At 36.4% G+C, this 15116-nt stretch overlaps 1 protein-coding gene across 1 annotated transcript in view; it reads right to left on the minus strand.

Moving 5' to 3' along the window:
* CCDC178 (coiled-coil domain containing 178) overlaps positions 1–13639 on the minus strand; it is a 17373-nt gene extending 3734 nt beyond the window's left edge. Inside the window, exon 1 of the mRNA XM_032121141.1 lies at positions 13096–13639. Coding sequence (XP_031977032.1) covers positions 13096–13272 — 177 coding nt within the window. The 5' untranslated portion in view covers positions 13273–13639. The remainder of the gene's footprint in view (positions 1–13095) is intronic.
* Between the last annotated feature and the right edge of the window lie 1477 nt (positions 13640–15116).

Below are 15116 nucleotides of genomic sequence, written 5' to 3' on the forward strand. Positions count from 1 at the left end.
CTGACTTGATTTCGAATAGATTTAATAAAATGTGTAAGATTACATTGTCCTAAAGGAAAATTTTATGTGCTGGTTCATTGGAAAAATGATACTGATATGTGTGTGTCAGGCCAAGTTTGAGCAGGCACGTGGATTCCCACTAGCTGAAAACTGAGAGCTGTGGATATGTTCTGTCAATCCTGAAGTAAAAAAACCCCCATCCACACAACCAAGAAACCCCACGACAACAACAACAACCTGTACATTTTACCTCTGATCTCATTTCCATTAAGGATTTAAATAAATGGATTACAGTCATGTAAAATGAATTTTCAAATTAAGCTGTAGACTTCAGTGGGAGTAATTTGATTCTCAGCATAACTTTTACTGAGGAAGTGCTTGATTTTTTTCTGGGTGCCATTTCAATCAAGTGTTTATGAAGACTTGGGTTATGGAAAAATTTCCAATTCTTTCCCTAAAGAAGTTCAACTTGTAAGAAAGAAAGAAAGAAGCCTACATTTTACAATGTACTAAGTAAATTAAGTTTATGGAAGTCTTATGCTTTATTAGTGTTTCAATGAAAGTAAAATTTAAATTTGGAAACTAAAACCCATTTATTTTAAACATACAATGACATTAAATATGGTCACTTATCTTCAATTTGCTCCATTAGTTTGACAGCATCATATACTAATAGCTCTCAAATCATAAGAAATAAATACTAAAATAAAAGCCAATCTTAATGCTTGGTTTTCACACAGACCTAAATTAGGTGTAATTGTAATGAAACTAATGGATTTAAAACAAGTAAACTCTGAAAATCAGGCCCCCTGTCCCTAGTAGCGCTTACTGACTTTTCATTTGTCAGCTGTTCTACCTAATGTCTTGCAGGAATAGCAAGGTATGAGGATATTTGAGCCAGATTGAAAAGCTTTAAAACAGGTGAGTAGCTTAATTCTTTTCCTTATGAAGCTAATTTCATAACAATACTCCTTTTTGGAGACCAAGAAAGACTCATTTGCTGGAGGGGGAAAAAAGGATGAGAGCAAGGAATGAACTTTGGCCATGTAAATTCTTTTCTTGAAACATCATGCCCGCAGTCAAATAGTAACTGCCCAAAGAGCACGTGAATCTCAAATTCCCCTAAGACTTATCCTCAAGCATTTTAGTTTAGATGTGCGAAATATTGTTTGATGAGTATTGTAACTTGGAAGTATTGTAAAATGAACTCCTGGAGAATCAGCTTCTTCCTAGATGTGTTACAGATGCAGTTATGATGCTCATTTAGTGGTGCAAACTTGTTCTCTCATATACTACAGTTTAAAGTTACTTCGAAAAGAGCTCCTAAGAAGTAAATAATTTAATGTGCTGCCTGAGGGGAGAAGGGATTAACTGCTGCAAACCCTCTTTTGGTGCAGATGCAGAATATCTGAAATATGGGAAAATACAGTAAATCAACAAGATAACCAGAAAAGTATGCAAACCCCCCATAGGAATAATCATAAAGAGAAATAAAATGTGAATATAGATTTGGAAAATGTTTATACTGCCTAAGAAACCAGCAATCATAACAGCATCACAAACACACTGCAATGTGGAGTCATGCCAGTCGTCCATCTAACCCACCCAGCAATGATGGTGATGAGAGAAGAGTATAAGGGCAGAATAAACACATGCAATATTTCTTCCATACATTTTCCTATCCCAGAGCAGACAGATGAGATCAGACTGAAGATATTTTTTGCCATAATTCCCCATGTTCAGTAAGTATTCCTAAATTTCAGAACACCTCCTTGAAACCACAAGGTCATGCTTCTGAGTTTCCACAGTGTCAGATACTTCTCCTGTTGTCCCTGTAGCATACATGGAAACTCAAGAAAGGGAAGCTTTGCATTAAACTAGAAACAAATTCATTCAGAATCTCTGAAAATAGATATTAAATGCTCTGTAGGACTGAGCAGCCATAAAGACAGCTTGTACTACTCAAGGCTAAGGAGTGTTGCAGGAAGTGGAAAGTCACAGAGTGGCTTGCTCTGGTTTCTCTCCATCATGTCCCCAAGGACATTACTGTCCAAGACAGGAGTTGCTCCACCATACAGGAGGGACAGAAAACTGCAAAGGTTGCTTCAGAGGCATCCACAACAGCTGTGACAAGCTGGCATGTTAACGCCACTCATGAAACTGCTGTGACCCATCAAAGTTTTGGAGGAGCTAAGTGCAAGAAAGAAACTCTTTTCCCGGGTCTTCAGCTCTCAGTGCCAGTGGATGCAGCACAACTGATGCTAAGTGCTGATGCTATACAGACTGTGTATCCTTGTGGATACAAGCAAGGATAGCACTACCAGAAGAGAACTTCTTCAGTTTTCGTTTTCTTCAAAATCATCCCTGACAAATGAGTAGTTCTCTAAGGTGTAGTTCTTTCCAATCCATTCTCACCTCACGAAACAGAGAAAAATTTCAAGGAGAGGTTTCTTTGTGCAAAGCTCCTCAGATCCCTGAATCAGCTGATAGTAGCATCTTTTAATTTGTTTTAAAACCACATTTCTGCTCTGCTACCACACGCATGCTCAGCTCCCACAGTGCTTGGGCTCAGAAGATTATCCCATTCACTTTGGAAAAAAACACTTCTTAAGAGAACACTTGAAAGCAAGGATCTAAATTTGATCCCTCAGTCCTCAGCCTGGAGTATCACAAAAATGCGCTTATAAGAGCCTGTGAGCACAAAGACTGTGACAGAATTTACATGGAACATCACTTAAAGGAAGAGTGGTTCTTGTTTCTCCAGCACAAAGTTTGAGAAAAGAATAAGGATGGGGATACTTTATAGAGAAACTGTAAGCATTCGATTTAGGTAGATAGAAAAAAGTAAGGGGAATTGGACAGCAATGTGATGGCTTGACCTAACTGGTATTGTAACATTTTTATTTGCTTTCTGCTTCTGTCCTTAATTGGTTCCTTCTAGCTAGCAGCAGCCCTCCAGAGTACACAGTCAGATGACAGTCATGTTATGTCAATCCTGTGACAGATGTTTACTCATTTATCCTTAGGAAGGATTTGGTTTCCAGAGCTATCTTCCCAGGCATAAGCAAAAGTCATAACGTGAGAGGGTTTTATTTAATTCATAACTTTGTCCTCTCATGGTACAGGTATCTATGTAATTAAAAAAAAAGGAAACAAATGTTTACATCCAAGTTGCATTATGATAACAAAAATGAAAAAAAAGAAAGGACTGAAGTTTAGAAAATGAACCCAGTACTCTGGTAAGAAGGAATAGGTAGAAAGGAATAAGGACGGAGAAGCAACAAGCTGAGGCATCACATTGGAATCCTGAATATTTTTAAAGGATACATTTGGAGAAGATAGTTACTGGATTTAAAGAAGGTTCTCATAGTAAAATAATGTAAAGCATTTAATTCCTCAAATGTAACTTGGGAAAATTATATTGCCTGTTTCAAGGAGTTTATTGTAAGGAATTTTCTGTGTGAAATGCTTGATTGAGTCAATCAAAAGATGGGATATTACACATTTGATAATTTTGCACATGACAGACAGGGTTTTCATACTGGTAGGTCATTTGATTCTCTGCAGGTGGCTCTGTTGGTTTCTGGAATATTATACTGTGAATTACATGTTACACAAATGAAAGGGTGTTATAATTCTGGATAACATTGTATTTGATTCTATAAACATCTTTAGGCCTAATGCAAAGATCCCTTTGAATAATTTATCCAGCTAAGTGTCTGTGGTCCCAAACTTCTAATTTAAAAATGTTGATAAATGAAGTATCTCTTTAGCTAATAAATGAAGTATCTCTTTAGTTATCCTTTGTCAGCAACATTCATTTTAATGGAAAGTGAGTTTACAGGGTTACATGATTGAACTACTGAGCCAAGTCAGTGTTGGCAAATGATGGGCTAAATTATTGATGTTACACACTAATGAATTCTGATGAGAAATAAAATACAGACATTACATTTCAAGTGGTTCATAATTATTTTTGCACTTTAAAAGCAATTTTATTCTTTTTCCAAATCATACTGGTTCTGTAAAACAAAAACATAGTTAGTGATTATAAGCAAAATTATTGAGTTTGAGGCGAAAACGCTTCTGTAAGTTTTCTTATGCAAGTATATTGCTGTTCACACTAGGATTCTGATTTCTTCTTATACTTCTGGGAGAGGATAATTAAATTAAATGTCTAAATTTTTAAACTGCTGTCTTTAAACAAAATAATCTACTTTGCAACCATGGTTAAGAGTTCAGTAGATGAGTTTATAATCTATGATATATCATCATGTTTGCTAGAGATGTTCTGAGCTACCATAATTAATTCAGGTGATGACAAAAACAGAAGAGCTGCCAAGAAGGAGCTTTCAACATGTAAACAGTTTATCATTAAACCTGTGTTTTGATATATGTTTAAAATGGGTAGAAGGAGGTTACTAAACTTCAAATAACCCAAAGTGATGTTGTAAGGTTGAATCATTAATTTAAAATGTAATTTCTCTGAGCCTTTACTCACTGTACTGGATAAAGAAATTAAATTCTGTAGTTTTTACTAATAAAACCAGAGGTAAGCATTTGCTCATTTGGCAACAGAATAACTTCATAAATCCTATTCTTAATCTTTTCTTCCTACAAATGGGCTGTATTTAACTTTTCTTAATTATACACCGAAAATTTCTGTCAATTTCTGGAGAAGCAAAACTATGAAGTGTTGCTTCATTTTCTTAACAACTGAATAACCATCTTACTTGTTGGATCATTGTTGTATTTTGTTGTCAATCAAAACCACCACTGGTATCTTGAAGGAGCAAGTACATGTGAAACCATTGTGGTTTTACTTGAGAAGGGAATTTTGTGAACCAAATTATTGGTCTTTGAGAGGTTGTCATATTTGGCCAAGGTCTCAAAAGAGAGATTCATGAGCTAGAGAATCATCACATAAACCTCAGTGTTACCTATAATTTAGCCTTAAACTTTTCACAGAACTGTAATAAAATATTTTGAGATATCTTGATCGTGTATCTGCTTTCCCATCCTGTCCCAGATAGTCATAACACACCCACTCAGACCACAACAGCTAAGCTCTGCACAGAGGTTCAAGGATACCTATGCAGTTTTCTAGGGAGAACTTTAATTAATTATTTCTGGATTTTGAAACACTGGTCTTTAAATTACTCCAACTAATTTTCCTCTAATAGGAAGGACTCCTCCTGAACTGTAGGTAGGGTTGAGAGCATTGCATATTGTGAAAGTTGTCATGAATTTGCTTTTATAGTATCCATTCTAATATCGTCTTAATTTTTTTTTTAATTACAACATATCAAAAACTTAGGCATTGAGCTCTGAAAACAGTTTGCCCATGATTACTAAATGTGAGCTTGAGCTCAGTAGCTCTGAAAACCGCAGTTTTGCAAACTTGAGCATGGTGATTGGCAATACTTCTCCTGCAGTAGTATCTCAGGACTGCTGTGGTTTGAGCGGGGTCTAGGGGCTTTAGACTAGGTGTCCTGCTTGCGCTCTCATTTTTCCCAGTAGGTGCTGGTGGAGGAGGAAGTGGCTTGATTTGAATGTGACAGAGAAAGAGCCAAAATGGAGCAACAGCTGGATTTGGAGAAGGCTTTATGAGGTTATAAAATTGAGCTGCAGGGAAGGAAAGCTGTCAGTGGTCTGTCAGATCAGGGTAAAGCCTGGAACTGGCAGGTCTCAGAGGCTGAGAGGCAGAAGAAGGTGACCACTGGTTGGGAAAAAAAGATGGAGACTAGGACTTGAGAGAGCAACAAGGAAACAGAGGAAAATGGAAATAGGCAGTGCCAGAGATTAGGCCTAGAAAAGAAGTAGGAAGGGAGAGCAGAAATGGCTGGGCCAGCAGTCTGGGAATGAGTTAGGTGCAGGAAAGAGGTTTGACAGTAGTCTGGGATGAGATGCAGCACAGACACTGGGTTGGGAAAAGCAGACTCTATGAGCTGGAGGTGCTTTGATTAGTCAAAAAGTTTGAGCAGTAAATTAATGAATGGTGCACAGACAGCAGTCTACTACAGTTATTTTTTACTGCATTAGTTAAAGGGGCAGATTAAGTTTATTGTTACTAAGTCTGATGATCAAGGTAAGAGCCAATATAATGGTTTATATTCTTGGAGATTTGACAGTTTAAAAAAAGATCTTGCAAGAAAATGATTAAGATTACAAAAACCTCGTACTCAATGTAGAAATGCTAGGATTTCAATTATTTATATGGACTTTATTCAGAGTATTTTGTGTAAACATTTCAACACAGATTTTAGTTACTTATGTAAAAAAAGTAAAATTTATGCTACTTCAAGAAATAGATATCCAGTTGTCTTCAGGTTCTGCAAAAGGCATCAAGCAAGGCAACTTTAATATTTTTTTGCAAACTTCTCAATCCACTGTAAGTATTTCAGCACATTTTTATTCCATTGAGCTTTAAAATGTGAGTCTCTCAGGGAACACAGAGAATAATCTGAGGTTTAAAGACGGCTGTAGAAGTGACACGACTCAATTTTTAAGAATCTGGAAGTCATGTGGTTCGTCTCTTTTTGTCTTTTAAGACCTACTGGTTTGAGCAGCCCTGCTGACAGTAAGAGTAGCAGAGAGAATATGCCTGCCAGTTCCTCAGATTTGACTGGAGTTTTGAGTGTTTGGCCCACAAATGTGAGTAATCAGGCCTACAGGTGGAAAGAGCAAGAATTCACAGACAGGATTTCTGGCTTATAAATCTCTTTAGGGGGAGAATAAATTTTGCTGAATGAAAAAGGAAGTTTGTCTAGTAATTTCATCATCCTTTAAAGTCTGATATATAGCTACCTTTAATAAACTCTTAATTCTGTAATTTATGTTTCGCTATTGAAAAAAATCATCTATACATTTCTATCAGTCAGCACATTTTAAATTATTAAAACATTTCTGTGTGTACATGTTAAGAAGTGTAAGAAAGTGGACATTTAGGCCTATTCTGGTAATATACAAAGTCGGATTCCAGTAAGTGGTGCTGAATAGTGAAAAAATGTAACTCTTAGGAAATCTTCTTTCAGAAGAAATTTAAAAATAAATCTCTTAGATTAGCTGTCATCCTTCCATTTTCTGTTAGGTCACAATTTTTAGTACTCAAAATACTGATACATACTTCTACACAAATATTCTCTATTCAAAATGTACCCCTGCAAATAAACTAAATGATTCCTCTCCAAAACAAAGCTGATTGGGTTAATCTTAAAAACACAAAACTAACTTGTTTCTCTGCAGAGACCATTTTCTAGCCTCCATCATGGACAGGTAACTAGGAGAACTGTTTGTCTTCCTACTATACACTAGAGCTTTTAGGTGGCAACCACATTTCCGAACTCTTTGACTCACATCATATTGATTTCATATGGCAAAACTTTTAAGTGAAGCCATAGAAGAGTTGAAGCAGTTAGGTGTTTCTGTGCAAGCTAGGAAATGTTTGTGGTTATATAAGGGTATATTTGGGCATGAAGCTTTGAAAAATAAAGGGTTTATGAGAAGCTTAAGAAGCTTGGTGCGTTAAGGCAGAAGTGGCATAAAAATCTAAATGGAGCTGAGTTGTGCCAAATTGTATGTACACTTCACTTAAAAAATGGTAAAGGAAATTATGTCAGAATAAAGATATTGGAGTTTTGCCATGTGATAAGCGAAATCACAGACTGTGAAAATGAGGCAAAAAAATCAAGCAAGTTCTAATTTCTTGAATGAGTTTGGCTTATTTTGAGACTGCTTTCCCTTCTCACACTGGAAAGGTCACTTTCATCATGCAGCAACAAAATAAATGGTCATGAACTTTTAGTGTCCATGCCATGGCAGCTGTATTTGTCACTAAACCTACACAATATGTAAATTCAAAGATTTTGGTGAATGTTTGTCAGGGTCATCAACTCAATATAGAAAAATCTAGAGAAAATAATTGCTTTAAGATTTTAAACAAAATGTGAGATCATATTTTGAAGAATTCCAGATGTTATTATTCAAAATTCATAAGCATTTGAGAGGAAAGCCATGTATTTTTAGAAACTATACACTGGATGCTGATTTCTGTGGTTTTTTAGAACATGATTAACTAAGTAACACATTTTTCAACTCATAAGAATTACCCCCATGAGCAGAAGCAAAAATAGCTTGTCTCAATTCCCCTGCACTGTACAAGATAAATATTTTATAAATTAATAATAAACCCAGAAAAATGTAACTTGAACATATTATATGGTTATTATGAATAAATGTGACTAAACACAAAAGCTTAGAACTAATTAAAAGGTGTGCAGCCATGTCCCCTTAAGAAACATTATCTGTCATCCATCCCCATATGTCTCCAAGACAAGACAGAAACAGCAAGACTGCTAAAGTGAAATTAGCAGGCAAAAAAGGCACAACTGAGTGCAATCAGCGTAAATGGTGATAACTCAACCCATAACAGAGAAAAATAAAAGAGAAGGCGTACAGATTTTGAAGAGCATCAGCCCTGAGGGACACCATAATACACCTGTGTTAATAAGTTAGAGAACAAAAGATGTGTTTAAACTGGCTACCACCTGACAGCTAAGAAGCAAGTTCAGAATGTGTGGTTTCCAGAGAGCAGAAGGGTAAAACTGCTTGCAACATGCAGGATTCCAGTTTCTCCTGGCCTTAGTGGAACCACACTGAATTTCTTGTAAGGAGGTAGAACAGGGTGGCATGAAAAGCACAGTTCTGCACAGTCAGTAAAATATTTCCTCCATTAAGAATTAGTATCCACTGAGGTGCCTGTGCCAGATTCACCAAAAATTCAAAGCCTTAGTAAAGAAGAGTCACTCCTTACTCTGGTGGCCCCTTGCAAAATTGCTCTAATAAAGACAAAACAGACACCAAAACTCTTCTGGTGTAAATTGGTGTATTTCAGTACAGTGGACTTATTTTGATCTACAAGAGCTTTGCCAAAAAGTTTTAAGGATTTCAGGCTAATCGAGCAACTTGAGTAAAACTGCAGAAAATACATAAATAATCACAGCAACCTTCAGTCAGAGTGACAGACTTTGGGTTGATTGGTGCCTTTTTCTTTGGTGCCTTATGTAGCTATGTCCACCTGATGAAAATGGATAAAACTGCTACCAAGTGAGGCATTTCTAAACTCTAAATTCTGATGATCTATTTTTGCATCACTTCGTGCTGGTGTGAATGGTTATCAAAGCTGCTGATCCATTAAAAATTAAACCAATAATCTTGCATTTAATAAAAGGTACCTTTGTCTTGCCACCATCAGAAAAGGTAAGTGTGAAATCCTTTAAAGTTACAATGAGAATAGCAGTGATGTTATCTTTTCCTGTAGCACTTTGACCCCCAAAATGATTCTGATATAACTATAGTCAAGATAAATCATCTAAAAGGATGGTCTAAATTGAAGACTGTCAGAATTAAAGCACAGGCACAGTCCCAACTAAAGCTACATCTGCCATCATATATCATTTTTGCAATTAGATAGCTAATTGAACTTATTCAAGAGCCAAGTTATTGAAACTACAAAACATTACTGGAAAAGCAAAAGTAATTAACATAATATATACCTTGCCTGTACACTAGGTACAAAAGGTTTTACATATTTTCAGGTTTTTTCAGAATTAAAGAGGTTACTTCTATTATTTTCTGCTGGACTAAAAATTTATTTAGTAATTGTTGAAGGATGTTTGAAGGCTGAAATCCTCCAGTAAACCATAGAACACGGACTGTGCTGACAGTGATGGTAAAACACCAGAAAAGTGTATCTATAATGGAGTGTGTAGAATTTTCTTTGACTACCACAATAAAAACAAAGTCTCTTTTCAGAGCTGTGGTGCATATATGCAAACTTCCCAGAATAAAAAGAGCAAAGCACTGCTCATGCACTTCTAAAGCACTTCCAGTGCATTTTCTCAAACAAAAAATATCTGTAGATTGTAATCTCTCAAATTCGGCTACTGGTTGGAATCAGAGGCAGTAAAGAAATTTTTAAAAAATTAAGAAATTTTTAAAAAAGGTAAAGTACCACAAGATGAAATAGTCTCACTCAAGGAAAAGCCCTGCACTTTGCTCTAAAGAAAAATGAAATGATGAAGAACCAAAATTGGAAGTATAAATTATTTCAGTCATTGATCTCTGTTCTAATAATTGATTTGATTGCAAACTTATTTATTCTTTGCTATTAATATGGAAGAATATCTTATCCCATTTTTTAAGATCACAATTGAAATGCTCAACGTTAAAATTTCATTTTCTGCCAGAAGTGCATTCAGAAAACATACAGACACTAAGTAATCAGTTAATTATTCCAGTTTCCAATGCAAATGTTAAATATTGAAAAAGAAAATGGCTACAAAGATAATGATAAAACCCAGGAAATATGTATTTAAAAGTCTGATTGAAAAAAAATTAAAATTGCATTTTGGTTTTTTTAAAAAAAATCTTTTCATGTCACTAAACAGGACTAATGTTGACAAGTAATGATGCAACCTCTGGTCAAATCTGTCTTCTCTTCTGAGGCAGCTCTTTATTTTCACATCACAATTCTCCCAAAACTCTGATGCTGGGTATAACTGGAGGGTGTTGGTAGTTAAAAAGCACCTAGTGAGAAGGCAGAAACCTCCTCCATTATCTACTTTTAAGTCTCTTTTTGGATTTCACCCAGGTCACGGCTTCTGTAAAATATTAGAAAACACTTAGGCAGCCAATGTACTGTATCTGCTGCCTCTCCTAATGCACTCTTCCTCTGTCATTCACCTGCTCCTGCTTGCTCTGGTCAAGGAAATGCTGGGACAGAAGCTCTGATGAGCAGGAATCACCATTTTGCCACACACTTCTCAGTGCAGCATGTTGTCATCCTCATACTTTAATGTTAGAGGGTCACTAGGAACAACAAACTCAGGATATTTCTGGCTGAGAGAAAAGGAAGGGAGAGGAACAACTGTCAGATTTTATTTTGGATGTGTGTGCCACTATGTTAATGTCATCGGTGAGAGAACTTAATTGGCAGAAGAATAGATCGATCTGACAATAACATATTTACAAAGACACCAGTCCATATATAATTAAACAACTTCCAAGACCTCCAAAATATAAAACCAGCACATTGCTGAAGGGAAGTCCTCTCTTATACACACCTTGGTAATTGCTCTTAGCTGAACTACTTCCATTTTAGCTTTATAATTTTTCCTTGTTTGTTATTTTAATTTTAAGTTATTATCAGTCAAACTGCATAAAAACATAGAAAGAATATCAGAATACCAGAAAAGGATCAGAATATCAGAAAAGTATGTAGTGGATAATAAAAGCAGAGAGGGAACAGAATGTTTTCCGCACTTTGAACAAGACATTGTCAAAGGTAGGTCCAAGCTACTCAGTTCTGAACACCCTCAGGTGGTGCTGGGTCTTACAACTTAAAAGCTTAGTTTAGACTTGTTTCCTGCTAGTTGAGTTATTCAGGTTGACAAGATTTACTGACATGGGTTCTCAGCAGGGACAGCATGCATGGAAAAATGTGTGCTAAGGTGAAGGTTTTCTGCCACACTCATCCATTGTTCCAAGGACTGGCTGTTGGCAGAGGCGTTCCAATGCAGATGAGGTTTGCAGTACAGCTATTAAAATATTGCAGAACATTAGATTAATGTAAAGATTTGTGTGTGGGGAAACCGTCTGCCACCTGTGGCTTCTACGTCACCCTTATTTATATTCAGGAGCTTTGGGCTGCCCCCAGATCACCTCAGTTCTCCTGCTCACTACTGGAGGAGTTAAACACAGGAGAGAACAGAAATCATCTAAGAAATCCCCCCCTGCAAGAATCAAAAAGAAGCTTTTCTGGTTTTTCAAATGCTAAATGAGGAATCTGAATGAAAAAAAGTGTTTTCACTGAGGCCAGTGCAATATTTGGCATACGTAACAACCCAAAAATTCCATATTATTCCATAAAAGAGTATTAAAACCCATTACAAAAGTATAAAATCTGAATATATTTTTATCTTAATTATTTGTATTGAATTTCTGATTTTGGTATGATTGGGATTTTGTAAATCTCTTGCATAAGTAGAACATGTATGATTCCATGAAACAAATACAGAAACTTGGAATTTTAAAATAAAAATCCTCTTTAGTGAGATACTGAAAACAGATTGTGATGCTGATGTAACTTAATGGAATTCTAGAACTTACTCAAGTTACATATTAATGCATCGGATAATAAGTGTGAAGTGTAATTACATAATATTAAAATGTAGTAAAATTTTTTCAGCCATCATACAACAAAGCTTGACTGTTAAATATTAAACAACATAGATTGCAAGAAAATGCTGCACTAAAGCTGCACCAGCAATGTAACTCCTTTTGCAAGGAATAAGTCTGAAGAAATATTTCACTTAAGTCTTTTAAAAACTCTTCACAAATGCCATCTGGTTATGGCCATTAACTATGGGAAGAGATTGAAAGGAGTGGCTTTACAGAAATATGAATAAGATACCATAGCACAAGACAAAAATAACAAGAACATTCAAACTATGCTGTACAGTAGTTATTTTCTCTGATAAATGTATTTATCTGGGGAACAAGTCATAAAATGAAAACCCATACATCATTGGAAACCATTTTTAAATCTCATATACCCACAATGCTGCTTCTTTACAAATAAGGGAAAATTATTGTATAACTGAGTTAGGAAAGTGTGATACTTCTTAGAAACAGTCCCCTTCTAAAGATACTAAATATGAATACAGTGAAAATGACAATATTGTTTACCACAGAAATAATATTTGCACAAAACAGGACAAAATAACATCTTCTAAAACAACTGAGCAGCAGCAGCAATGCCACTCTGTGTTTCAAATATTTATATTTAATGTATTTATAATAATCTTCTCAAAGGTTTGTGAGAAATAAATCTAATCTCCCCCTCTTTTTTCAATCTATGCATGGTATATGTGCTAACTTACTGAATTCATCCTTCATGCAATTCCAGTTTATTAAAGAGGTTAAAAATTTATAAAACTCTGATGGGATATGGTTTTAATGCTTCATCACACTACCCATCATTTGCTTTTCAATCTAGATCAGAATGATCTTTCCGACTTCCCTGCAATCACCTACCTGCACAGCTAATATTTTCTGAGCGCTCTCCTGAGAGGCTGCCTGGATCCTCGCCAGCCCAGCCTGGCTGGAGAGGCCGCCCTGGAGAGGCTCCGCCGCTCGGCCAGCGCGGCCGGGCTCCATCGGCCCTGCAGCGCCTGCAGCTGGGACGGCCACGCCAGCGGCGCCAGTGCCCATGGCCACGGACACGGCAGCAACGGGGTCAGGGTGCGGGGGACAGGCGAGAAGCTAGGTGGGGGGAGGAGGAAGGAGGAAAAAAAAATAACAGAAAAAAAAAATTAAATTCCCAAGTCAGAGCAGGAGGGGAAATTAATGGCAGCGTTCAAGAAGAATGATGGAGGGAAATATAGAAAGCAGTCAATAGCCCATTCTGCGCTGTACGGACCTGACAGGAATTTCACAGTCTCTTGGTTTTTCAGCCCACTCATGTGCATTCATCAGAAACCAGTCACATCTGGCTGCCAGGATGGGGGGTTAATTTTCTCTAAATGCCTCAGCAGTTTTGTTCTAGCTGAGGCAAACTCTGTGACTGCAAAGCTGATGAGTAAAATATTTCTACTTCACCCAGTTTAACTCAAAACCGATAGCCTCGGGACATATTGAACCTTTCTTAAAAAAATAATCTTTTGAAGCTTTTTGAATGGCACATCAGGTCAGGCCAAAGTTTAAAATGCAAGTTTAAGACTTTGATGGACACAAGAGCGTTTTTTTGTCCCTGCGTAAAGCTTATCATAGCTTGGCAATGTGTGCTTTAGTGCATGACAAAACTAAAGAGAATTAACTTAGCCATCAACTGCTCAGGGAGAACAATAACAGGAAAGAAATTTCCATATAGAAGTTCCTATTAATCTACCCAGCTATAACCACATGACATGAAAGCATCTAACAGCACTAAATTGCACCAAATGTGGTGGCTGAGAGTGACACTACTTAAAAAAAGGATTTTATATTGACATATAGAAAAGATAATGCTTATCCTAGGAATCGCATTCAGCACAAAGGATCCTAAGTGAAGTGATTCCAAGTGGGAGTACTTACCTGAAGGCTTTCACTTTTGGCTAACTGTAGTTATTGTTACAATCCACAGTTAAGACTGGAATCAGTTTTTCCTTAATCTGCAAGTATTTGGAACACATAAACAGTGTGCTGGGTCTCGGTCTAGAACAAAAATGTTTTAAAGACATCTGAAAATCTACCAACAGAGAATGTTTTTGAAAACAGCTGTGGGTTTTGGCAAATTCTGCAAATGCTGCTGCATACTCTAGACTAGTTCTAATTTAGAAAATGGACATTTATACCACGTAATTCATTACTTAGGGGAAATACACGGGTTTGCCTTTCATCAAGTTAATTATTTCGATAAATTCCATAGCTATCGTTATCATGAAGACTTCAGGAGTATGCCTGTCAACCAGATTAACGCAATGGATTGTACCATTCCTTTGGAAATATTACATTTCATTAAGGTCAATGCCACAGGTCAATAATTGGATCAGTTATAAAGAAGCTTTTACATGATAAGATATGACTGCTCTTTAGGAGCAAGCGCGGTGTACCAGGTGAAAAATACACTTTTTCAAAAGAATGTAGATTATAGTAATATCAAGTGAGCTATTACAGCCTAGAGAGTAATTAATGCACATTTTCAAAATTAATGGCCTGATTTTTGGAGATACCAGGTTTCCACAAGTCCCATTAGATTCCATGGAAGCTCTGAGTATGCTGCATCTTTCCAAATGAGCCTGTAAAATATTAAAGATCTTTGTACATAATATTTTTTGTTCTGCCTGTGCATATTAAAAACAATATGAGGGAAAGTAGACAAACTCTCTTTTTCAATGAAAAAATAGAAAAAAACCCCAACCTGAATCACAGTCAAAACCTTCACCCAAATAGTAGATTTTCCAGTTTGAAAAATCTTTTTTTAAATACTGGAGCCCCTTCCCTTTTATTTTAAGAATTATTTTGTTTCCTGAAATCTGTCTCTTCCTGCTTGTCTGCTGTTACTGTAACTATTTTCA

Source organism: Corvus moneduloides, chromosome 1, assembly GCF_009650955.1.
Source record: "Corvus moneduloides isolate bCorMon1 chromosome 1, bCorMon1.pri, whole genome shotgun sequence".
Lineage (NCBI taxonomy): Eukaryota > Metazoa > Chordata > Aves > Passeriformes > Corvidae > Corvus > Corvus moneduloides.